The 24,436-nt window shown below is 37.8% G+C and overlaps 1 protein-coding gene across 3 annotated transcripts in view; it reads right to left on the bottom strand.

Moving 5' to 3' along the window:
* The window catches only part of AHCTF1 (AT-hook containing transcription factor 1), an 82,007-nt gene extending 59,347 nt beyond the window's left edge, over window positions 1-22,660 (bottom strand). For all 3 annotated transcript variants that reach the window (XM_029228741.1, XM_029228742.1, XM_029228740.1), the window contains exons 1-4: window positions 22,355-22,660; window positions 8,870-8,994; window positions 6,768-7,021; window positions 3,102-3,282 (exon numbers count right to left, since the gene is read on the bottom strand). In XM_029228741.1, the coding sequence (XP_029084574.1) occupies window positions 3,102-3,282; window positions 6,768-7,021; window positions 8,870-8,987 (553 nt within the window). In that variant the 5' untranslated portion in view covers window positions 8,988-8,994; window positions 22,355-22,660. The remainder of the gene's footprint in view (window positions 1-3,101; window positions 3,283-6,767; window positions 7,022-8,869; window positions 8,995-22,354) is intronic.
* Window positions 22,661-24,436: the final 1,776 nt, after the last annotated feature.

Raw genomic sequence — 24,436 nt, 5'->3', positions numbered from 1 at the left:
CCTTGGCTCCACTGACATCTTGGGTCAGATAATTCTTTGCTGTGGGGGCTGTCTTGTGCTTTATAGGATGTTCACAGCATCCTTGGCTTCTATCTACCAGACGCCAAGTAGCATCATCTCCCTCCAGTATTAATGGCCAAAAATGTCTCCAGATATGACCAAAAATCTAGAGGGCAAAAAATCACCCGAGAACCACTGGTACAAAGGTTGATGGATCATGCTGTCGTCATCTGAACCCACTGATCACTGAACATGAAACAAGACACCATGTGCCTCCTGCTGTGATACATCATGAAATACCCAGCACTTCTGAAGTATACTTGTCAAGTGTTAAATCAATCTAATCAGAGCTAACTTAACAATTGCAGAAAATACAAAATGTAAATGACATCACATGAAGACACACAGATAATTCCAAAATGTGGGGCATTTTACCAGATAACTAACATCTTCAGCAAGTCAGTGGCACTAAAAATAAATAAATGAATAAGGAGAGGATAGAGGGAGGACGGCTCTAAATTAATAGACATGAGATGCAAACTGTCAAATGTAAGTCCATATTTAATGTCGTTAACAGTGGTAAACCACATCATGATTATGTAGTAAAATAACTGTTATTTGCTTTAGATTAGTACAGAGTAAAAAAGAGAGAAGGGTGACTTCCCTGGTGGTCCAGTGGTTAAGACTCCGTGCTCCCAATGCAGGGGGCAAGGGTTCAATCACTGGTCTGGGAACTAAGATCCCGCATGCCACACGGTGCAGCCAAAAATAAAAATAAAAAAATAAAAAAAAAAGAAAAGAAAGAGAGAGAGAGAAGGGGGGAAAAGGGAAATAAAAGAGAACAGATGCACATATGGGTAAATTCTGAAAACTGACTTGAATTTAGGTAACAGGTTTGTGGGAATTTTTATACTGGTCTATCTACTTGAAGATGTTTGAAATGTTTAAATAAAAAAAAAAATTCAGGCCCATTCATTGATATAACTGTTGTGCAAGAGCAGATTCCCTCAATGCTGTTATGAAGGGGGACAAAATCCTATCACATTGTACTTGAATGATTACCCTCCTAATCCATTCTGCTTCTGATTTTTTCCCCCAGAAAACAGCAAGTGATTACATTTTGCCAAAATAACTAGTTAATAAATGGAATACTGTAAACTTATTCAAGAGAATAAAGTAGACTCTATATGCACTGATATGGAAAGATGTATAAGAAAAACTGTTAAGTTTGAAAAAGTTGCAAAATAGTATTTATAATATGTTTATCATGTTAGGAACTTCATTTTCTACGTTGTGTGTGTTTCAGTGAAGTCTAAATAGCTGTAATTATAAATTACTTCTGTAAACAAAAAATTAATTTTGCATTAAACCCCAAAACTCAACTTTTTGTATGCTATAAAATTCAATGGCTTCCTAATTCTCAGAATTGAGAAACTGATTCTGATCTTTGATTACCATCCAGAGTTTCATTATAAAATTACCCTTGTGTTGAATTTAACTACTAACTATTGACTCCTGAAATAAAGCATGTTTCAACTCTACTATTTTGATCTGAAGAGTTTTAATTATGAATATAGGTATTTTAATTAGCCTTAGACCTATAACGATATCATCTACAAAACACTCTGGAACAAAACTCCATCAAGACTAATTCCTTCATCAATTTTCTACAAAGAGCAGTTAAATCATTTCTAATATTCTACAAATTCATTTTTAGTTACTGTTATTTATACTAATCAATTCTTTTCATTTCAACTTTACCTGGGATTTTATAAAAATCAATCAGATCTTAATACATATCAAATTTCCAGGTATAGTTTCCATCACTATGAGAATTTTTTTTTCCTTAAGTGCATGTGTGGCCATTATTTCTACCAAATCAAACTTTTTCATGTCATATTTTGCAGATTTAAATTCTGATCAGATAATCTGGTTCTTCAGTTAATTTCTGGTCAAACATAATTTTTACCACTTGCAGTTTTAATCGGTTTTATTACATACCAACAGTTCTTATTAGTTATACTCATTATAAATTGGGACAAAATACTGATTATTTGTATCTATTTCTTAGCTGATCCATAAATAAACAGATCTGCACTAATATTACAGGACTATTTTTAAGATTTATTATTTATTTATTATATTATTTATCTTTGGCTGTGTCGGGTCTTAGTTGCGGCACGCGGGATCTTCATTGAGGCACACGGGCTTCCCTCTAGTTGTGTGTGCAGGTTTTCTCTTCTCTAGTTGTGGCGCACAGGCTCCAGGGCACGTGGGCTCTGTAGTTTGCAGCACACAGGCTCTCTAGTTGAGGCGCCTGAGCTCAGTTGTTACAGGGTATGGGCTTAGTTGACCCGCAGCACGTGGGATCTTAGTTTCCTGACCAGGGATCAAACCCGAGTCCCCTGCATTGTAAGACGGATTCCCTACCACTGAACCACCAGAAGTCCCAAGAGGACTATTTTAAAAATCAAGAAGGTCCTCAAGGAATAGTCCTTTCCTGAAACTTTATTGGTAATACACACATTTTTAGAAGTTTTTAGGTTAGCTCTCCTCCCTACATAAACAAATCAAGTAAGAGTCTCATAAATCACAAAAATAACAAAACAAAAAACACTTGAGGAGTAGATTTATAAATATATGCATTAGTATTAAAGGGGGAAAATTATCTCTCTTCACTTAAGTAGCGTTAGTTCTATTTTAGGATGTTATTTTGTGAGGGAAGACTTTTAAATTACTGTTATTTATTGCTTTATTTCTATCTTGGGCTTACTGTAGGAACAAGATTTTATACCTTTCAGCCCTTCTTCTGGCATTTACTTAATAACTTGAATATATTATTCAAGTGTATATCTGGAAACATACCCCTATCTCTTTCAAGACCTAGTCTATAAACACTTCATCAATAAAGTAGAATAACTCATGCAAAAAAATCTCCATAGTGCCCAAAACAATAGGAGCAAACATTTTTTTAAAAAAAGATACATAAAGAAGTTTCTATATAACATTTTTTGACTATTAAAAAAAAAAATCAATCCATTGCATCAGAATACTCAGGTGCTTAATTTCTGGTTTCAAGCAAAGAATGACTAATTAATTACCTGATGCCTCTACTTCATTCTGATTGCATGACACGTCATCCAAACACAGGTCAATAAGAAGGATCTGTCCAACATCAGTTACCACAGCTGCCACACCAAAAAGCCATCGCAGGCTTGGGTGTAAATGCTGAGTACTTGCGCTGGCTCCCCCATGATTAATTATAGGTTCAATAGCTGTTACCTAGAAGGCAGAATATATCATTTGCTTTTCTTATACAAAGTGAGAAAACACAACAAATTCTGAGGTTAAAGCAGGTATTAGTTATACAGATGTTAACATTTTCCAATACAGAATCATAAATCTGCATTTGATACTTGCAAATCTGAATAACATAATGAAATGTTCAGATATAACAAGAATTACATGGTGCAGTTGGAATAATAACTGATGTTTATCAAGACTTTACTATATTCCAGGCATTATGCTAATCAATTCACAATAACCCTTTGATATCAGACTATATATAATTATCTCTGTTTAAAGACGAAACACCCTGAGGCTTAGAACAGCCGAGTTATTCAAGTCACACAGTCATTAAGTATAAAACTGAAACCTAGATTTTTCTCACTTTAAAACTCTTAACCAGCTACTGTATAAGTATATAGCCTCTTCTCTAAGGAAGACTAAAAATAAATCATTCCAGATAAATTTACTGTTTACGCTTTTTTAAAAAGGTCCTTTTTATGCCCTAAAGCCTGAAGAGGTCTAACCTTCTTTAAAAGGGCTACATTATAATGGACTTCACACAAAGCTTTGGCAGTAACTGGATCACTGACATTTAACAAGGACTGAAATTACTTAAAGAAAATCATACTGTAGCTACATTATGGAGTTGTATTTTTCCTCTTCATCTTGTGAGTCAAATTTTAAATGTCTGTACCTAATAGTCTGTATTTTAGTTTACACTTAGCTTTCCTTCTGTTTCTTATTAATTCACAAAAATTAATTAGGTATGATATTTGATAATTAAGTATTTGGTGATTTCTACTATAATACTGATGAATATCCTAGAAAGAAAAGAGGAAATTTGCTATCAATGGTTTACGTGTTAATGTAAGGTTAAAGTTTGTTTCAGGTTGTAATTTATTATTACAGACAAAACCCTGGCTCTCTCAATATTTCATTAGTACACAAAACATTCCTTAGTGTTTCTAATTCTGAAAGCTGTCATTTCATGGATTGTCTTCCTTTTCTAAATTATGTAATAATGTCTATAAATACTAAAGCATGTTCTCTTTAATTCCTTCAGTGAAGGGTAAGGGATCTGTTTGCATTCCTCATATAAATACTATACATGAAGTTATCGACAATGCTACCTTAATTAATTTTAAAGTGAGGCAGTTAAAAACAAATTTAAGAGGGGATACTGTGCCCTGGTCAAAAAAGAGCTAGTTGACTGAACTCCTTTTGAAGGTATCTATCACTCCTCTCCCAATCTTTTCCTTCCCCTATATTCCATGTGATGTCAACCATTCATCCAATTAAGCAACCAATAATTTATCTAATTCTTATTCCTTCTCAATTACTCTTATCCAAATGATCAACAAGTCCTGTCCATGTTACCTCTGGAATCTACTTTGAATCTGTCCCATCTTCTCCATTTCTAATGCCACTTCCTCGGTTCAGTCCATTATCCTTATTTACCTGAACTACCCCAACCAAATAGCTTTTTACACTACAATTCCACTTTAAATTTAAAATGATTTCACCACAGACTTTAAGAGGAGGCCCCTAACTGCAATTAAGGCCATTCACAATCTCAATCCTCACCATTTCTGGCACTCACTTCCTCCTTCCCTTCTCTCCCGCCATTCTAAATAACATTAGTTTTCCAAATGTTCCATACTCTGTGACTTTTTGCACTTTGGTCTCTTTGCCTAAAATGTCCAACCTTTTTGAACAGAAATCATCCAGGTGTTCTCCACGTTTCAAGTGCTAAAATTATCAAAGCACTTATTATATTTATGCTATCATCCTATAATCTGTCTTCTCCCACTAGACTACAAGCCTTTTTGGACAGCATGGACCAAGTTCAATTCATCTACTTACCCCCAAAATCTAGCACATAGCTTGATTTACAGTAAGCACTCAATAAATTGCCAAATAATTCTGTCTTTAAAATCATCATCACTGGCAAGTACATATAAGATACCAGGCTATAAATTACTTCAGACCCCACATTAGCCCACTGGGTTGGCTTCCTCACTATAAAAACATTATTATTTTGTCATTAAGCTCCCTTTTAACTTTAAAAATTCTATTCTATGACAATATACATTACATACATATATATGCATACATAGTTACATATACTTTTGTGTGTAAAGTGCATACTTCTTTCACACTGGTAGAAAAAGAATTCTACTTTTCCATGATTTTTGTCTGTGTGTATTTGTAAGTGTATACATTTTCTCACCATGTAAAAAGAGCAGTAATAAATCTGCTGAAGAAACAACCTGAATTCAAAGAACTTCTATAATTACTACTGGATAAGATGCCTGGCATATCAAGGCATACATATGTTAGAATTAATAAATGGTGAATATAAATGAACTCACTATTTAAATACATTATTCACATCTTAAATGGTAATAAAGACATATTTTACATACTGCTGCAAGGCTACAGTCTCAAATTAAAAGAGAAAAAAACAGGCAAGGAAAAAATGGCATAGTAATGAATATAATATTTTTATAAACTTGGTATCCTCATAAAACACAACTGGATGTAAGAACAAAACTCAGATGATACTTTTCATATATAAGAACACTACATGTCATCACTATTTTTACTCTAATTTTCTAACCAAGAATAAGGAAGTTGTATTTTAATTTTTTTAAAATTTCATTGATTTACGTTGTGTTAAATTCTTCTGTACAGCAAAGTGGCTCAGTTATACATATACACAGATATATATTCTTTATATATATACACATATTTTCTTTTCTATTATGGTTTGTCACAGGATATTGAATACAGTTCCCTGCGCTATACGGCAGGACCCTGTCATTTATCCATCCTGTACATAATAGCTTGCCTCTGTGAGTATCAAGCTCCCATCCCTTCCCTCCCCTACCCACCCCCCCCACCCCGCCCACCTGCGGCAACCACAGTCTGTTCTATCTCTGAGTCTGTTTTTGTTTCATAGATATGTTGATTTGTATCATATTTTAGACTCCACATATAAGTGATATCATATGTGGAGTCTAAAATATGATACACTGAAATATTTTAGAGTCTAAACATTAGACTGTCTAATATTTCTGACTTACTTTGCTTCGTATGATAATCTCTAGGTCCATCCGTGTTGCTGCAAATGGCATTATTTCATTCTTTTTGATGGATGAGTAATATTCCATTGTGTGTGTGTATGTATGTATGTGTGTATATATATATATATATATATATACACACACACACACACACACACCCCACATCTTCTTTGTCCAAAGAAAGTTTTATTTTAAATGTTATGTTGCTTTGATAATATATTTTTAACCTCTTTATTTTAAACTTTTTAATGAAAAACAATAAACTTCCATAAAAGTAATCTAATTACAAATGTATATAGCTCAATGGATTTTTACAAAGTGAACACACCCATGTAACCAGCAGGGTTTCGGGTTTTGAAAGCAGAATGTCCACATATCTTAAGCAGTACCTACCCTTCCAGGAAGAACAACTGCTTTAACCACTCTTGATAAACCAAGGTCATAAAGACAGAGAACACTCCCTTCTGCTTCTTCCAATCCAATTAACAATCCAGTTCTCTTCTGCCAAGAGAATTCTTTCACAGCTAGGACTATAGGAGGCTCTTCATTCACTCCACTGAATCTATATGCAGACAACCGCTCTCCTGTTAGAGAGTTTACTACCTCAAGTTGTGGACCACAAGCCAAGCAAGCAAGTCCATTTTTCCCTAGAAGAACAAAAATGTTGCTTATTTTAATATTGTATATATACAACAAAACTAAATAGCAGTTAGTTCTTTTACATATATAATATACAGCTCATTATCTCCAAACTGAAATCTAAGCATTTACAGAAGAGTGGTCCTCTAATTAGTAAAATAAATTGAACTACTAATGCAATAATAATAAAGTAACCATTCAGTAAAGGTACCATGTTATATGCTTAAATACATTATCTCACTTACTCCTTGTTACACCTCAATACAGAAATAAGGCAACTAAACTTTCATACAACTGTATGAATGAATGACTTGCCCAAAACCCACATGGCTACGAATACCAGAGCCAGAAGTGGATCGCAAATCTGTTTAACTCCCAAACTCATATTTTTAACTACATTATACCTTAAGAGTTAAACTAGGTGTTATGGGAGTTATAAAAGTATAACTCATGATTCTGTCACTGAAGAGTTCAAAATCTGAGAAGACGAGACATAACCAGTATAATAATAGGAAATATCAGAAGCCCTTCTTGGCCTCTGACTAGTCATGTCTGGATTTTATTCTTCATGCAATCTAAAGTAACTGGAGGGTTTTAAGCAGGACAGTGACAATCTGATTTACATTTTTAAATGTTAGTCCAGATGCTAAGCAGAGAATGGACAATAAGGTGGGACCAGAGCAGAAGTAGGGAGATGGTACCTTATGCGTGGTTGGTGGCCATGAATAGAGAAAAGGGAATTGACTGGAGATTCATCTCAGAGGCAGAACTGAAAGGATTTACTTGCTGATGAATAATATATAGGGAGGTGAGTAATACAGAAAAATCAAGAACTAGACCCTGAATTTTCCCTTGAACAGCTAGATGAATGATGTTAATTTTTACTACTAAATTTGTGATGTCTACTATGCATCCAAATAAATAGCTGTATATACTAGATTATAGCTGAGAAAGACTAAAGAGTTTTAAAAAAAATAGCATGGCACAGTGGGGACCAAGAGTGCATGGGTTCAAAGCTCATTTTTGCCACTTGCTTTCTATGTAACTGGGACCAAGTTACTTAACCTATTTGATTCTCAGTTACATAGAATAGTGCCTAATTAGAGGAACCTAGTAGTTACCTCAATGAAAAGTTGTTACAGTACCTAGTATGTAAGAGTAGTACTGTTATTACCTTCAATATTCAAGAGAATAGCACTATAAATAGCTAAATTACTGATCTATATGTTTTGTTGTCTTCCTGCTAGGCAGGATGGCTATAAAATTCATTTTCAGAAAAGTCTTCTGCAACATATTTCACTAGACAGAAATCCATAATTTAATGGCTTCTCTGGTCTAATTCTCTGCTGTATTATATAATGTAAAATATCATTATTATTAAGATCTTGTTCAGATTAATAGAATTAAGAAATAAGACTTTCAGAATATATTGTATCACCTAGGGCACTACAATCAGGTTTTTCTACTCATAAGACTGTTCAGGTTCTAATCTAAACTCATCACCGATAAAACTTACTAATTATAAAGGAAAACCAGCCATGTATCATTTCTACTTTCCAAATGCAGATACTCAATACTAAGAGATATAAAATATATGGTATTGCAAAAAGGAAAAATGAACTATAATACCCCAGGAGATTCAATGAAAATGTGCTCAAGTAGGTAGAAATTAATACATATGTAGTTGTAGATGTAATATAGTTATATAAGACCACTCTAAGCAGTTCTGCTTTTTTTTCTTCCACTTCAAAGGAACTGTAATATATGCTTAATATCATTTATCTTAATATATGTTTATTATTAATCTTATTAAATTTAGCAATAATGTTGCTAAATTTTCAGCAACATTATTTTACCTGCAGCAAACTTTCCACGAAGCACAGATTCTAATGTTATTTCATCTTCTCCAAGGGCTTGGATAGTCACTTCTGGGAATTGTGCTGTTACAGTCACTTGGGCTGTTAGGTCTCGCATACTTCCACTGCAAACATTTTTTAAAGTAAGATTATTATGATATATTTGTACTATAAGACACTTGATTATCTCTAACCAAGGGGAAAGGGAAAAAAGAAAAGAAAAAGAAAAAGCTACCATACAAAAGTAAATAAAGTGAAACTAAAATCATTATGAACTACACATTATGTGCTTTGGGTCTGAGACATTCTCTCCTAAGAAAGTATTTCCCAAACAGCCTTAGGAGGGTAAAGATTCATTAAGCCAGATGTCCTAAGGACATACATGAGTGCCTAGATTCTTCGAAGACTGGGTTCAACGCAATCTTATTGCTTCATTTACTCTCAAAGAACATTTCACACACAAAACAGGAAAAATTGCTATTATTTTAGGAAAGTTACCACTACAGTAAAAGAGGAGAAAGTGCATGAAAAATGTCCAAACCCACAGTAACCTCAGGAATTGAGTTTGGCACATGTCTTTAACTGCACAGAAAAAAATCTAAAATTATCTTTCATTTACAATGTATATAACAGTAGATTTCCTAAATGACTCTTCCACTGTAAACAACGAAAAATGATGGCTGAAATATAAAAGTATCTTTTTGAAAGATTACAGAGTTGGCAAAGCCAAAAGTGGAAACAGTAGGAATTTTGGAAAATATATAAGCTGGCTTGGGTCTTGAGGGTTAGCTACAGTTCTGGTGACCCTGATCTTGTTTTGAGCATCCTGAGGTCCACAGAGGCTGAAGAAAAAGCTTAGGGCTAACCCCCCCACCCCCATTAAACTCCATAGGGCTATATCACCAGCATAAAGGTGAATGAGACAAACACACTCTGTGCAGGACTGTGAGCAATAAAGCTGTTCATTTTGACCATGGCTGAAAGTTTCTACACAGAAAAAGAAAATTTCCCTTCATACAAATTAGTGGCCAGAATTCAAGCTATGGTACCAGAAAATACTCAGGTGAAGAATATTATAAAGTAGTTTCAGGTTGGTAATGCTCCAAGCAACCCACAGAAACCACCAAATATTTGAACTGAACCCTTTGGAATCTCAAAGAGTTCTCAAAGATGAAGTTCCAAAGAAAATGAGCTTACAATCAAAATAACAAAACTTTAACAAGGATATCAGGATCAACAGCCAGCAGAATCAGGCTATCAAAGACTTCATTCAGATACTGAAAAGATCAGAGAACAGAAAAAAAGTATGTTTAATAGGTTTAAAGAAATCAAAGATTTAGTTTGCTAATGAGGAATAAACTTTAAAAATTATAATGAAGGGGCTTCCCTTGTGGCGCAGTGGTTGAGAGTCCGCCTGCCAATGCAGGGGACCCAGGTTCGTGCCCCAGTCCGGGAAGATCCCACATGCTGCAGAGTGGCTGGGCCCGTGAGCTATGGCCGCTGAGCCTGCATGTCCGGAGCCTGTGCTCCGCAATGGGAGAGGCCCGCGTACCAAAAAAAAAAAAAATTATAATGAAAATTGGTCAAGTAGATTTGGGGGGGAAAAAAAGAACTTCTGGAATGAAAAATGACGTAAAATTTAGAACTCAATGGGGAAAAAACCTCAATGGAGCAATGAGAATGTAGCAGCTACAGTGCAACAATATGAACAAACATCAGAGTATATTATTAAACAGAAGTAGAGAAAATACATGCAGAATTACATTTATATAAAGTTTAAAAGACTACAAAACTAAAAAAAATATTTCCTAAGAATACAAACACATGTAGCAATAGTATGAATAACACAAAGGAAACCATAAATACAAAGTCCACAATAGTAGCTACCCATGAGAGGAGAGAAAGGGGAATGGAATGGAGAATACACAAGGGACTCCAGGTAATGGTAATTTTCTTTTTCTAAAACTTGGTAGCGAGAACATAGGTATTCTTTGCATCACGGTTCTTCATAACTTACAAATATTCTTTTGTACCTACTTAAGTCAATAAAAACAAACTCAAAAGATAAGAAAAGCAGTGGAGAGAGAAAATGTAGCGCAGAGAGACAAAGAGATGAGTAGTTAAAAGTTACAGGCAATACAGGGAGAAAATCTAACATATGTTTATTCAGAATTCCCCCAAAATATAACATGAATGGCAAGGAGGAGGCAATATTCTAAAAGATATTTCCCAGATTTGTAGAGACAAACTAATTCTCTGAAATCAGGAAGACCAGTGAATCCTAGGTCAAATAAAAAGAAATGACTTTTCAACAACAGTGGAAGTCAGAAGTCTGGAATATCTTCAAAATTCTAAGCAAAAATAGTTGTCAACATACAGTTTATATATCACTGAAATTATCCTCAAAAACAAATATGAAAACACATTTTTGGACAAAAACTGAGTTTAGCACAAACAGATCCTCCCTTAAAGGGAATTCTAAAAGAAGGCTTCAAGTAGAATAATGATCAGACACAACTTCTGAGACACAAAAGAATGGTATGCCAAAGTACTGGTAAATAAATGGAAAAATCTAAAATATGGACAACATAACAGCAACAATAATAATGGTCAAGTACTGGATTTAAATAAAGCATCTGTAATTCTCTTGTTGTCTTGAGAATGAAGAGACATTTGACTTATCTTAGACTTTGTTACATATCCAAGTTGAAAATATATATAGGAAGAGGCATACACAAGAACGTATATATTAGTAGAAAGTTTCCTTAATAGCAAAATACTAAAAATAACCAAACAAAATAAAGAGAAATCTGCTTTATCAGATTATAAAAACATATTATTCAATACATTATAATAATTAAAACTGTAATAATAATATGCTAGTAATGGACAAATCGATCAATGAAACAGATAATTTAGACACAGAACCACAAAAATTTAGTAGATGATATAAGCATATTTGGGTATTTCAAATCGGAGCAGAAGTATGGACTATTCAATTAATGTTACCAGTACAATTTGTTCCAGGAAAGAAGTTACACATTGGTAGAGCAAAGTTATACACATTACCCACACACATACTACACACTCCTCCCCTAATATCTAGAAAATGAATAAAAGTATATGTGTGTATATGTGTACATCATGAAACAATACAGAAGAAAGAAGGTGAGTTCAAAAAATCCATAGAATTCTAATATCCTTCAGTTTGGAAAGAAGTAAACTAAAAGGGTGAATAGATAACCCTAGGAAAATTCCAGGTCTAGAAGCCTCTCATTACATACTACATACCATTGAACCTCATCAGTGGGCCATCTTCCAGGGCACTGTGCTGCTTTATTGGGAGAAAGGCATTAACATCCAAAGGAGTCTCCCTGGCAGGAGAGTGATACCAAGTACAAGTCATTTTACTAGGTACATGGTTCCCCAGCAGGGACTACACACAATTGTAACACTCAGCCCAAGCCATTCTCAGAAAATAAAATCAATACTATCAAACTGAAACCTATGTCAAAACAATAGTTAACAGCCACTCTTAACAGATCTTTCTTTAAAAAAAAAAAAAAAAACCAAACACCACTTTTATAAAGAAATGACTGATGTGTTAAAAGAATTATCATAAGCTTAATAATTCCTGTCCTTTAATTTTAGTTTTTTCTTATAAAATTAATTTTCTAAAAAATAACATTTACAGTCTATTGCATTTCATAAAACTAGTCTCTGTATGAAATCTTCTACCTATATATCTGACTACAGAGATGTCTGAAATACAAAACATTAGTACTATTTACTTTTGTGTGACCCAAATTTGGGGTGATTTGTTCCTTTCTTTATACTTTTTTGGTATGGCTTGGATTTTTTTTAATGTTTTTCATTTTTATAAACTGAATTAAGTAAAGAACTTTTTAAAAACAAAAAAAATCTAAAACAAAAAACTTTGAAAATACACGAGATATTTATATAATCTAAGATGGGAAGAAGGTGCAAATCAACCTAATATTCACTAACAATCAAGAAAATGCCATGTTAAATCATGATACCATTTTTGCCAATCACTGTTAAAAGTATAGAGAAAACACACATGTGCTTATACACTCTTGCAGAAACATAAACCCCAAAAGTCTTTTTGGAAGATAATTTGACAGGCCCTAATTTTATGCGGACAAATCTTCTGACTTGGTAATTCTAGAATTTTTATTTCCTACAGGTAAAAAACTTTACCTCATTATCATATCACACCAGATCATCAGGAGAAAGAGATCCCTGCTACTCCATGGCTTCAAATACTGTACGACAGCAACACCATATTTTTTCCAAAGTAACAGACACTACTAACCATTCTCTATGTGGATGCTTCCACTGCACCTCAAATTCAACATTTCCAAAATAAAACAATCTTTCTCCCTCCTCTCTACAGATTTGTTCCTTTTCTTCTGTTTCTTCTCTCAGTTAATGATTCCATCACCTACCCAGAAACTTTGAGGACTTGGTTAAAACAATGATTCTTCAAAAAAAATTTTCCTTGCCCGGGTTAAGTTACAATTTCATTTGCTCCTGATAAACCTGGTACTTCCCCTATCATGGATGGTACTTATCGCACTCTATAATTTCCTCTTTGCATACCCAACTAGAAAGTTCTAAGGGGACAGATTAGATCTTACTTATTTTAATCCAAGTAGTTTCCACGCTGGAGGGGGCAAAGAATATTGGTTGACTACATGAATAAATGGTTTCCTTTTCCTCCCCTTACCCTGCAATACAAGTGGTCACCAAAAACTGCCCATTTTACAAAAAACAAAAACAAAAACAAAAAAAACCTCTGCCTTCTAGTCCATTATTTCTCTTCCTAGTGACTCAGCCTTTATCAAAAACTAGACTAATGTTCTTTTTTTTTTTTTTTCCCGTTGCGGAGCACAGGCTCCAGACGTACAGGCTCAGCGGCCGTGGCCCACGGGCCCAGCCGTGGGATGGGGCACGAACCCGTGTCCCCTGCATCGGCAGGCGGACTCTCAACCACTGCGCCACCAGGGAAGCCCTAGACTAATGGTCTTTTGATCTCCAGTCTCCTGTTCTTTCTGGTCATTCTATAATTGGCAAGTACTTATTCTCACTACCAATTTATGTGAAAAGAAAAAATAGATTTGAAAAGGTTACTCAAAAACATGAGTTATAATTTTCTGTCCAGGCTGTGAATGCTATTTTCTGGACAAAAATCTGATCAACTACGTCAAAAAACATGTATGTCACCATTAACTCAAAAAACTCAAAAAAAGTTGTGTTTGAGACTTCCTAGTTAAAGTGTAAGTTTTTTTTAAATCCAAAACAGATCTAAAAGTATAATCAAATATAAAGTAATTAGACTATTACTACTATAACATAGAGTCAGTGAGCAGTAATGACCTTTAGCCTCTTATAATTATATTAACATCTTATATATACATGACGGTCCTAGGCTCAAGCTTTAGATGCTGAAAGCATTATGTTTTCATAAAGTGACTGTATCCCTCTCCTAAGTATTTTAGTACCAAAGAAAATTTTACACAAATTTAGGTAGGAAAGGCCACAATCACATTGTTATTATGTTGGTTTCACATCTGATGGCCTTCTCTAGTCTTGATTTAAAAAAACAGTGTAATGGTAAACTGAAGTTAACACATTTTTCCTATTAAACTTAAAACCCAAATCATTTCTCTAAAGCTAAAACCTCCAAAATTCTGTACACTTTGGGTAGCTTTTCCCAAAGTATAGTCACTGGAGTGTTCATGGACATTAGGCAAAAAAGTTCCATGATCAATGCAAATCAATCAACCAACAGAATTATGAGATGACTTCCACAAAGTGATTCTAAAATTCATCTGAAAGGTGCACAATAATCAATTTTTTGAAAAAGAAATATAATAAATGTTTCATTTCTCAGGCTGGATGTGTTTTCTGTTATGCTCTTTTTAATGTAAAACAAAGATTACGACGTGGAAGTAGTGGCTCAAACAATCGCAATATTTAAAAAGAGAATTGTAATTTCCATTCCCAATATATTCTCCCACCTAAAAAAAAGAAACGAAATATGTGAAAACAAGTTGTTCAGACACCAGACAATAGGTAGCGCAGGACAGTGGTCCCTAAGAAAAGAAAAACAAACAAGATGACTTCTAGGACTGTCCCAGGTTACTGTGTATAGCGTGTATCCAGAACACGGAGCAGAGAAAGGGAACCCACAGAGAGCCCAAGGGTCGCCTTGAGTTGAGAAGACAGAGTTGAGAATTCCAAAGGTAGCTAGAATTCAAAGGACAGAGTACTGCAGTACAAAGGGTCATACAAAGAGCTCCGGAGATTTGCAGTGGGTTCTCCTGAATCTTCACATGGTTAATATAAGCATGTAAGGAAATTACCAGAAGCCAAGAAATAAATCATTGGAAAAGCAGAGGAGAAACAATCCCCAAAGTGTACGCACGCCTAGGTATAGCTCCAGAGTGAAAAAAAGCCTAATACACGGGCAATGAGTAGAGTACTCAGAAAGGTACTGACTGCTTCAGGAGTGGGGAGGAAAATTAGCCCTTGTCTAAAGGCTGCTCTGGTCTAAAGTTCAAAAAGCAAGCCTCAAAAGAATCAAACTGTTTCCAAGAAACTTAGCTGCATCCCAATACAAAGCTCAAGAATATATAAATGATTGCAAAAATATTCAGTACTCAAGAAAGTAAAATTCACCATGTCTGGCATCCAATCAAAAACTGTCAGGCCTGCAAAAAGCAGGAAAATGTGACCCATAATAAGGGGAAAAAACAACAACAAATAGAAACGGACCTAGAAATCACAAAGAAGTTAGAATTATTAGATGAGAACAGTAAATCAGTTATTCTAGCTATAGTCCCTAAGTCCAACAAGATAGAGGAAAGCATGAACACGTTAAGGAAAGACTTGGAAGATATAAAAATGTCTAAATTAAATGTCCAGAGATGAGAAATACATTGGATGGGATTAATAGATTAGACACAGAAAATATTAGTTAACTTAAACACCCACAGTAGGAACTATCTAAATAAAATGAAGCACAGAAAGAAAAAAGGCTGGGGTGAGGAGCAAAAGAAGAGAGCATCACTGAGCTATGAGGCAACCTCAAGTGACCTAATATGTGTAACAGGAATCTCCAAAAGGAGAGGACAGAAACATCTGGAAAACTAATGGCCAAATTATTCCTAAATTTGATGAAAACTACAAACTCATAAATCAAAAAGGTCAGTAAACTTCAAGCATGAGAAACATGAAGAAACTCCACCAAAATATTAATACATCCTAATCAAGGGACAAACAGAAAATCTTAAAGTAGCACACTGCAGAGCAACAAAGAATTACAAGAGACATCTCAATGAAAACAATGCAAGCCAGAAAAGTGGAACAATGTATTTTAAGTTCTGAAGGAAAGCAAGCTGTCAACCTATAATTCTATATCCAGTGAAAATATCCTTTTAAAATGAAGGCAGGGCTTCCCTGGTGGTGTAGTTGTTAAGAATCCACCTGCCAATGCAGGGGACACAGGTTTGAGCCCTGGTCCGGGAAGAACCCACATGCCATGGAGCAACTAAGCCCATGTGCCACAACTACTGAGCCTGCGAGCCACAACCACTGAGGCTGTGTGCCACAACTACTGAAGCCCATGTGCCTAGAGCCCATGCTCTGCAACAAGAGAAGGCACAACAATGAGAAGCCCGCACACCGCAACGAAGAGTAGCCCCCACTTGCCGCAACTAGAGAAAGCCCGTGCGCAGCAACAAAGACCCAACACAGCCAAAAAATAAATAAATTAATAAATATTAAAAAAAATAAATTAAAAAAAAATGAAGGCAAAAGAAAGACACTTCAGACACAGAAGAAATGAAAAGATAGTCACCAGCAGATCTGCACTACAAGGAATGTTTAAGAATTCCTTCAGGCAGAAGCAAAATGATACCAGATGGATATCTGGATCTACGTAAAAGAATACAGACCTCCAAAAAAGGTCAAAACACTTTTTTTTCTTATTTTTAATCTCTTTAAAAGACAATTGTTTATTCGAAGCAAAAGTGACAGCAATATATTGAGGAGTTTATAACATATTTACAAAGAAAACAAATGACACAATGGCACAAAGGCCTACAGAGGAGAAATAGAAGCATATTGTTACAAGGTTCTTACACTATACATGAAATGCTATGTTGTTTGAAAACAGACTATAGTAATTTAAAGATGGACACTAGACACCTTAAAATAAACATTACACACACACACACAGATATAATAAGCCAATGAAAAATAAAATATCAACATAAAAAAAGTTAATCCAAAAATGGTATAAAAAGAGAAAGAACAAATGGCTAAATGGGAAAAGAATCTGAAAAAGAATAGATACGTGTATACGTATAATTGAATCACTTTGCTGTACACCTGAAACTAATACAACATTGTTAATCAACTATACACCAATATAAAATAAAAAATTTTTAAAAGAACAAGTGGGACAAATAAAAAAATAGGAAGATGGTAGATTGAAACCTAACCATATTACATCACTAATTACATTAACAAAATGACTTTAACATTCTAATTAAAAAGCAAAGATCAGTCAGACTGGATAAAAAAGCAAGACAAAGTTTAAATAAAAAGCTTAGATAGGTTAAAAGTAAAATAATGGAAGATATATCATGCTAACAATAAAAAAAAAGCAGAAGCAGCTTAATGTCAAAGTAGAATTCACGGGACTTCCCTGGTGGTCCAGTGTTTAAGAGTCTGCCTTCCAATGCAGAGGACGCGGGTTTGATCCCTGCTCGGGGAACTAAGATCCCACATGCCACAGGGCAACTAAGCCCGTGTGCTGCAACTGCTGAACCCATGCGCTCTAGAGCCCACTCACCACAACTAGAGAGCCCAAGTGCTGCAACTACTGAGCCCGCGCGCTCTGGTGCCCACGCACCACAACTAGAGGGCCCAAGCACCACAATGAAGGATCCCGCATGCCGCAACAAAGATCCTGCATGCCACAGTTAAGACCTGACACAGTCTAATTAATTAATTAATTAATTTTAAAAGTAGGATTCAGAGCAAAGAATATTACCAGGGATAAAGAGGGTCATTTCATAACAATAAAGGGGTCAATTCTGACACACAGGAGTTCAAAAAAAGGTTCAGTGAGTGAAAGAAAAAGTTTTCCAAATTTAGAAGTTAGCCTTTGAATCTATAGGGCAAAAATTGGCTTCTGGTTTCCAGACCTTTCAAATCCCATATTTACAGTGTGAATTTTAACATTTTAAGCACAATGAAGAGAACTTCTAAATATTATATTAGAAAGAACATCTTATATAAAGACATATCTATATATACGTCTTCACAAAAATACATTAAGCAGCTATGGCCAGTACTGTACAAAATTAAGTAGTCCTAGCCTGACATGCCAGTATTGGCAACCTCTAAAAAGTAATTTACAAAGTTTCAAATCCTTCCAAGGTCTAGATAGGCAGAGCAAGAAAACTGTGCCTAATTTCAATGAAAATATTGTCCACTGTCTTTATAAAGCACAGATGGATTTTCACTCCCTTCACAAAAACCTTCAATGACTCCCCTACTGAATATAAAAACTGACATCTTCAGCCACAGGTAATCAAGGCCCTCCACAATCTGGCAGTCTCAGACTATCTTTACAATGTTTGCCTCCCCACGTCCCTTCCTTCATCAGTTTGCTATTGCCTCGCATATTCATTCTTTTATTTATGCTGTTCCCTCCTGTACCTCCTTCTGCCAAAGCCCCATTTAAGGACTAGATTCCCAGTGTGGTCTGGGTAGATCAATCCTTTTCCTATTTAATCTCATCTCTGAGCTCACTCCTTTCCACATTTATGTTAGCAATCCTAAAAATAATTTTTGAAATCCGTTATTTGTATTTGCCGGTCTTCCCCACAATACTATGAATTCCTAAAAGACAAAAATCATACCTTATTCCTGTGAATTCCAGAGGGTCACAATGCCTTGCAACTAACAGGTCCTAAACATGTCATAAATTAGGATAGCAAGATACTAGCAGGGACAGGAAAATACATGTTGAACAATAAATATAATCAATTTTTAAAAACTCAATATTCTTAAAACCCAACAAGAAAACAAACAACCCAATTAAAAAATGGCCAAAGATCTAACAGACACCTCAATAAAGAAGATATACAGATGGCAAATAAGCACATGAAAAGATGCTCCACATCTTATGTCATCAGGAAAATGCAAATTCAGACAATGACCTACCACTACACACTTACTAGAATGGCCAAAATCCGGATGCTGACAACAACCAAATGGTGGTGAGAATGTGGAGTAACAGGAACTCTCATTCATTGATGCTGGGAATGCAAAATGGTACAGCCACTTTGGAAGACAGTTGGGCAGTTTCTTACAAAACTAAACATATTCTTACCATATGACCTGGTGATCACCTGCACATGGATATTTTTAACAGTTTTATTAATAATCGTCAAAACCTGGAATCAACCAAGATGTCCTTCAGCAGGTGAACTGATAAACAGTGGTACATCCAAACAATGGAATATTATGTAGTGCTGTAAAGAGTTACAAGCCAAGAAAAGACGTGGAAGAAACTTAAATGCATATTGCAAAGTGAAAGAAGCCAATCTGAAAAAGCGACATAGTGCATAATTCCAACTATAAGACAATTCTGAAAAAGGTAAAACTATGGAGACAAAAAGATCAGTGATTGCCAGGAATTAGTAGAGAGGGAGGGATGGAGAGGGGAGCACAGAGGATTTCTAGGGTGGTGAAACTACTCTGAATCATATCATAATGGTGGATACATGCCATTAGACATTGACCCAAATCCATAGAATGTGCAACACCAAGAATGAATAGTAAACTATGGACTTTGGGTGAGGATGTGTCAGTGCAGGTTCATCAATTGCAACAAATGTTCCAGTCTAGTAGGGGATGTTGATAATGGGAGAAGTTATGCATGAATAGGAGCAGGGAAAGCGTATACTGGAAATCTCTGTGCCTGCCACTCAATTTTGCTGTGAACTTAAAACTGCTCTAAAAAATAAAGTGTATTAAAAACAGAAAGCTCAGGGACTTCCCTGGTGGCGCAGTGGTTAAGAATCCGCCTGCCAAGGCAGGGGACAAGGGTTCGAGCCCTGGCCCGGGAAGATCCCACATGCCGCGGGGCAGCTAAGCCTGTGCGCCACAACTACGGAGCGTGCACCCTAGAGCCCGCGCGCCACAACTACTGAAGCCCACACACCCAGAGCTCGTGCTCCGCAACAAGAAGCCACAATAAGAAGCCCGCACACCACAACGAAGAGTAGCCTCCCACTCACCACAACCAGAGAAAGCCCGCGCGCAGCAACAAAGACCCAATGCAACCAAAAATAAATTAATTAATTAAATTGATTCTTAAAAAAAAAAAGCTTAATATTGGATCCCACTTATTTTTAAGTATATATTGCTTCAATATTAAGAAGCAAAGCAAAATTTGCAAAAGTACTAGGAAAGATATTGACACAATACGAAAAATCAGTTGTGTGAAATACACACATCCTAGAAGGCTGCTAAACTCCACAACAGAAAATAAAACTTTAATCTAGTTGTTCAATAATTATAATGCACCATATACTGAGCGAACATTTCTACAAAACATTTTGTATGCATTTTGACTTTAAAAAAAAAAACACTAAGAATTATGATATAAATGTAAACTAGCTGTGGACCCAAAAACGTCCAGCCTTTTAACAGTTGTTCTTTCAAACTTAATTCAAACAGTTACCAATCACGAACTACTTTTAAAACATCGCGTTGGGAAGGGAATGCAAGGGCAGAAAGATGACCTACTTCCTGATCTCAAGGAGTTTACATTCTAGGAGATACATAATCAACCATGAAAATAAATGCTACAATAAAGGTGTATATTCTGTGAGACCCCAGGAAAGAACTGGGATAAAGAGAAATGAAAGAGTGTATAGAAAAGATGGCATTTAAGGCTAAGGAGGATTTGAAAGCTGAAAACTTGAAAAAGGCAGCGATGGCACTCCAGGCTGAAGGACAGGAGCAAAGGAACATTAAAGTACATCTTCAAGAAAATGGGCCCAGGATTGGTGATGATTCTGGAATAGCCGAAGCATAAATTCGTGAACAGTTGAGGGTGGACAGCTGACAAGATTTACTGTAGAGACCGCTGACCTAACCTAGGGAAATGAGACTTCATTCTGAAGAAGAAAACGAAAAATCTCCGGAAAATTTTTATGGTTAGGAAAGAAACAATGTTTTGTGTCCTCTTAAATCGAGATGCGTCCATCCCAAAACTGCTGTATAACAATCTTTAAAAAAGAAAAAAGCATTTTTTTGGTAATTATTGCTGTTCTGCGAATCGGTGACATTCTGGCACTAGGTTATTGAAAAATTAGAATCAAAAATTACAGTACGGGGAGAATGTAGACTTTCCCTAGCGCTTAACACACTCAGAGCATGCCTCAAACATTAACTTGAGCTGGGCTTGTCATCCCTAGTCAAATCCTCCCAAATAAGTAAACCTACCCTAATTTCTTCTCTCCTTACAGACTTAAATCAATGAAAGCTCACTAAAGTCCTTAACATCTACTGGCTCTTTAGGATATTTTAAGAATACACTCAAGTTTAGAGTTTCCAAGAGACCTATATTTTATCCTCAAGGACCCAGGTTCTTATCAAGTATCTTCTCAAACTGCCCATTTGAAAAAAGATAATAACGGCCAGTTTGAACCTCGTTGGCTTTGAGAACAAATTAACCTCCCCACGCCCCCCAGTCCACGAGTAACAAAAGTAATCGTCCTCAAGTTTCCAGGTGGCACAAGCAAGGCAAATTAATACCCACTCCAAGATGTATAGTTATTTTAAATCTCCTTTATCGAACCAATTCACTGCACTTTTCAAATCACGAGGCAAACTTCTCCGCCCGGGACTCATCCCAGCCAGGCCCAGGAGCATGGGGACCACACACCAATGTTAAGACAGACTCAAAGTACGAGCAGGTTCCCCCGGAGGGAGGCCCGCCAAGGTCTCAACCGCACCAAAGAACAGTAGGTTAGAGGCGCCGCGGTCCAGGCCGCCGGGAGGGCGTGAGCACCCGGCTGCCGGCGCGTTAGGCGCGGGGGTTGGACCCCGAGGCGCCTCTACGCCGCCATGTGCCGCCGCTCCGCCGAGGTTATATAACAAACTCCCAGAGCCCTGGAGCTTGCCACAACCGCCAACGCCCGCATTCGCCCCCTCGGGCCAGCTCCGCGAGTCGGGCCGCTCCGCGAGTCAGGCCGCTCCGCGAGCCGGGCCGCCGCTGCTCGCTGAGCGGCCGCAAGTCCGGCCTAGGCCCGGCGCGCGGAGGGCCCGGCGGGCCAGGCGCGGCGAGAGAAGCCGGGCCGCCGCTCCGGGCCCAGGCCGCGCCGACCAGCCCTCCACCGTCCCGGCCCAACCTCCTCCTTCCCTTCCCACTACCTGAGAAGGGCGGGTGACCGAGCGGCCGCGGCCGCCGAGTCCAGGGGGGCGCGAGGCTGGGCGCGAGCTCCTCCCGCGCGGGTCCGTCACAGCATCTCCCAAGAGACACAGCCGCCACCGGCAGGGCGCGCACACCGGCAGGGCGCGCACACCTCCGCACAACCCCCGCGAGCGCCTTCGCCGGCAACAGGCCGGCCGACCGCTCAGCGACTAAAACGCAGCCGTTGCCTGCGCCGCGGCCCCGGGTCCCTTCCCCACGCGACTCTGTCTCTTCCGCTCGCGCAGCGATGACCCGTCTTTGCGCATTACCACCCGGCCGACACACAGTTCCAAACAACCAGGAGGGGAGGGGAGGGGCGGGGAAGGGCGGAGAGAAGTGGGAGACGGAAAGGAGATCGCGGCACTGGGACCTGAGTTCTCGCGAGTGTTCCGGCCTTGGGCGCCGGCTCTGCGGGAATTTCAAACTCTCTGCGAAAAAAGGTGGGGGAGGGAAAGGGAGGAAAGGGAAGCAGGGTGGGGAAGGGCAGGGTTTTTTTGTAAAATAGGATCTCCCCACCTCCAAAGAGCTGAAGGGAAGAACGACTACGAACCCCACAATGCCTTGCGCGTTAAACCGCTCTGGTCGCCCAGCCCTTGGGCCCAGCGCGGAGTCGGGAGTGGTAGTCTGTACCCGAAGTAGCGCCCGCGTAGCGATCCCGCCGGGTGTCTAATGTGACGGGAGAGTCGCCGCGTTATCTTCTGGATCCGCTTGCCGGCGGCAGAATGATAATCTTTGCCTTCGGTGTTTTTCTTTCTCCCTGCTCCGGCTTTCCGTGCCAAAAGTGAGCGCCTGACTTTTGGGGTAACGCTTCTTTCCCTCTCTGTATTTTTAAACATCCGAGCGTGCTTTCGTGGCCAGAGATGTTCACGAGGTCTAGTCTAATCTTCTAAGTCAAAATTTTACCCCAAGTCAGTGTTGCATGTTTGATCACCCTGGGGTTTCATAGTGGAATTTCTTTCATTTGTTGTTAGTATCTTTGAAGTAAGTCCCAGCACCACACACTCTTCAAACGTGTGGAATATATCCACAATAGTAAATTCCAAATAAAAGAATTATAATGGGAGGTAGAGGTAGGATTCTAGCAGGCCACGTTTTTTTTTTTTAATCAGGAAAGTTTATTCTTTTCTGTTACCCTTTCCCGTATGTTTTTTGTCAAAGGCTGTCTTTTAGAAATGTAATATCCTTTTCTCCATAATTTTTGTTCCTTTATTGACAGCAACCTCTGAACGTGACATTTGTTTGCAAAAGGTACTGGGCTAAGTTGTGGTGGAGAAGGAGTTAAAAGAGGTTTTTTGGGACTTCCTTGGTGGTGCAGTGGTTAAGAATCCACCTGCCAGTGCAGGAGACACGGGAAGATCCCACATGCCATGGAGCAACTAAGTCCGTGCACCACAACTGCTGAGCCCGCTCTCTAGAGCCCGCCAGCAACAACTACTGAGCCCACGTGCCACAACTACTGAAGCCGGCACACCTACAGCCTGTGCTCTGCAACAAGAGAAGCCACCAAAATGAGAAGCTCCTGCATTGCAACTAAGAGTAGCTCCTGGGCTTCCCTGGTGGCGCAGTGGTTGAGAGTCCGCCTGCCGATGCGGGGGACGTGGGTTCGTGCCCAGGTCCGGGAAGATCCCACATGCCGCGGAGCGGCTGGGCCCGTGAGCCATGGCCGCTGAGCCTGAGCGTCCGGAGCCTGTGCTCCGCAACGGGAGAGGCCACAACAGTGAGAGGCCCGTATACCGCAAAAAAAAAAAAAAAAGAAGAGTAGCTCCTGCTTGCCACAACTAGAGAAAGCCCACAAGCAGCAACAAAGACCCAACACAGCCAAAAATAAATAAATTTATAAATTTTTTAAAAAAGGTTTTTGGTTGTATGTCTTAATTATTTTAGACTTCTTCAAACAGAAGCTACTCTGCAGTCAGATGTGCTAATTCATGTGCTTGCTTTGCTCCCCATTCTACACTTCCTTTCCTTGGCATCATTTTATGCCCAATTCATGGGTGCTGTACTTCTCGGTAGTCTAAAGACCTGAGTTCTCAACTCAGGTG

This window comes from Monodon monoceros, unplaced genomic scaffold, assembly GCF_005190385.1.
Source record: "Monodon monoceros isolate NGI ecotype Baffin Bay Population unplaced genomic scaffold, NGI_Narwhal_1 Super_Scaffold_18, whole genome shotgun sequence".
NCBI lineage: Eukaryota > Metazoa > Chordata > Mammalia > Artiodactyla > Monodontidae > Monodon > Monodon monoceros.
The sequence above is the reverse complement of the archived record's forward strand: the minus strand, read 5'-3'. Positions and strand labels throughout refer to the sequence as shown.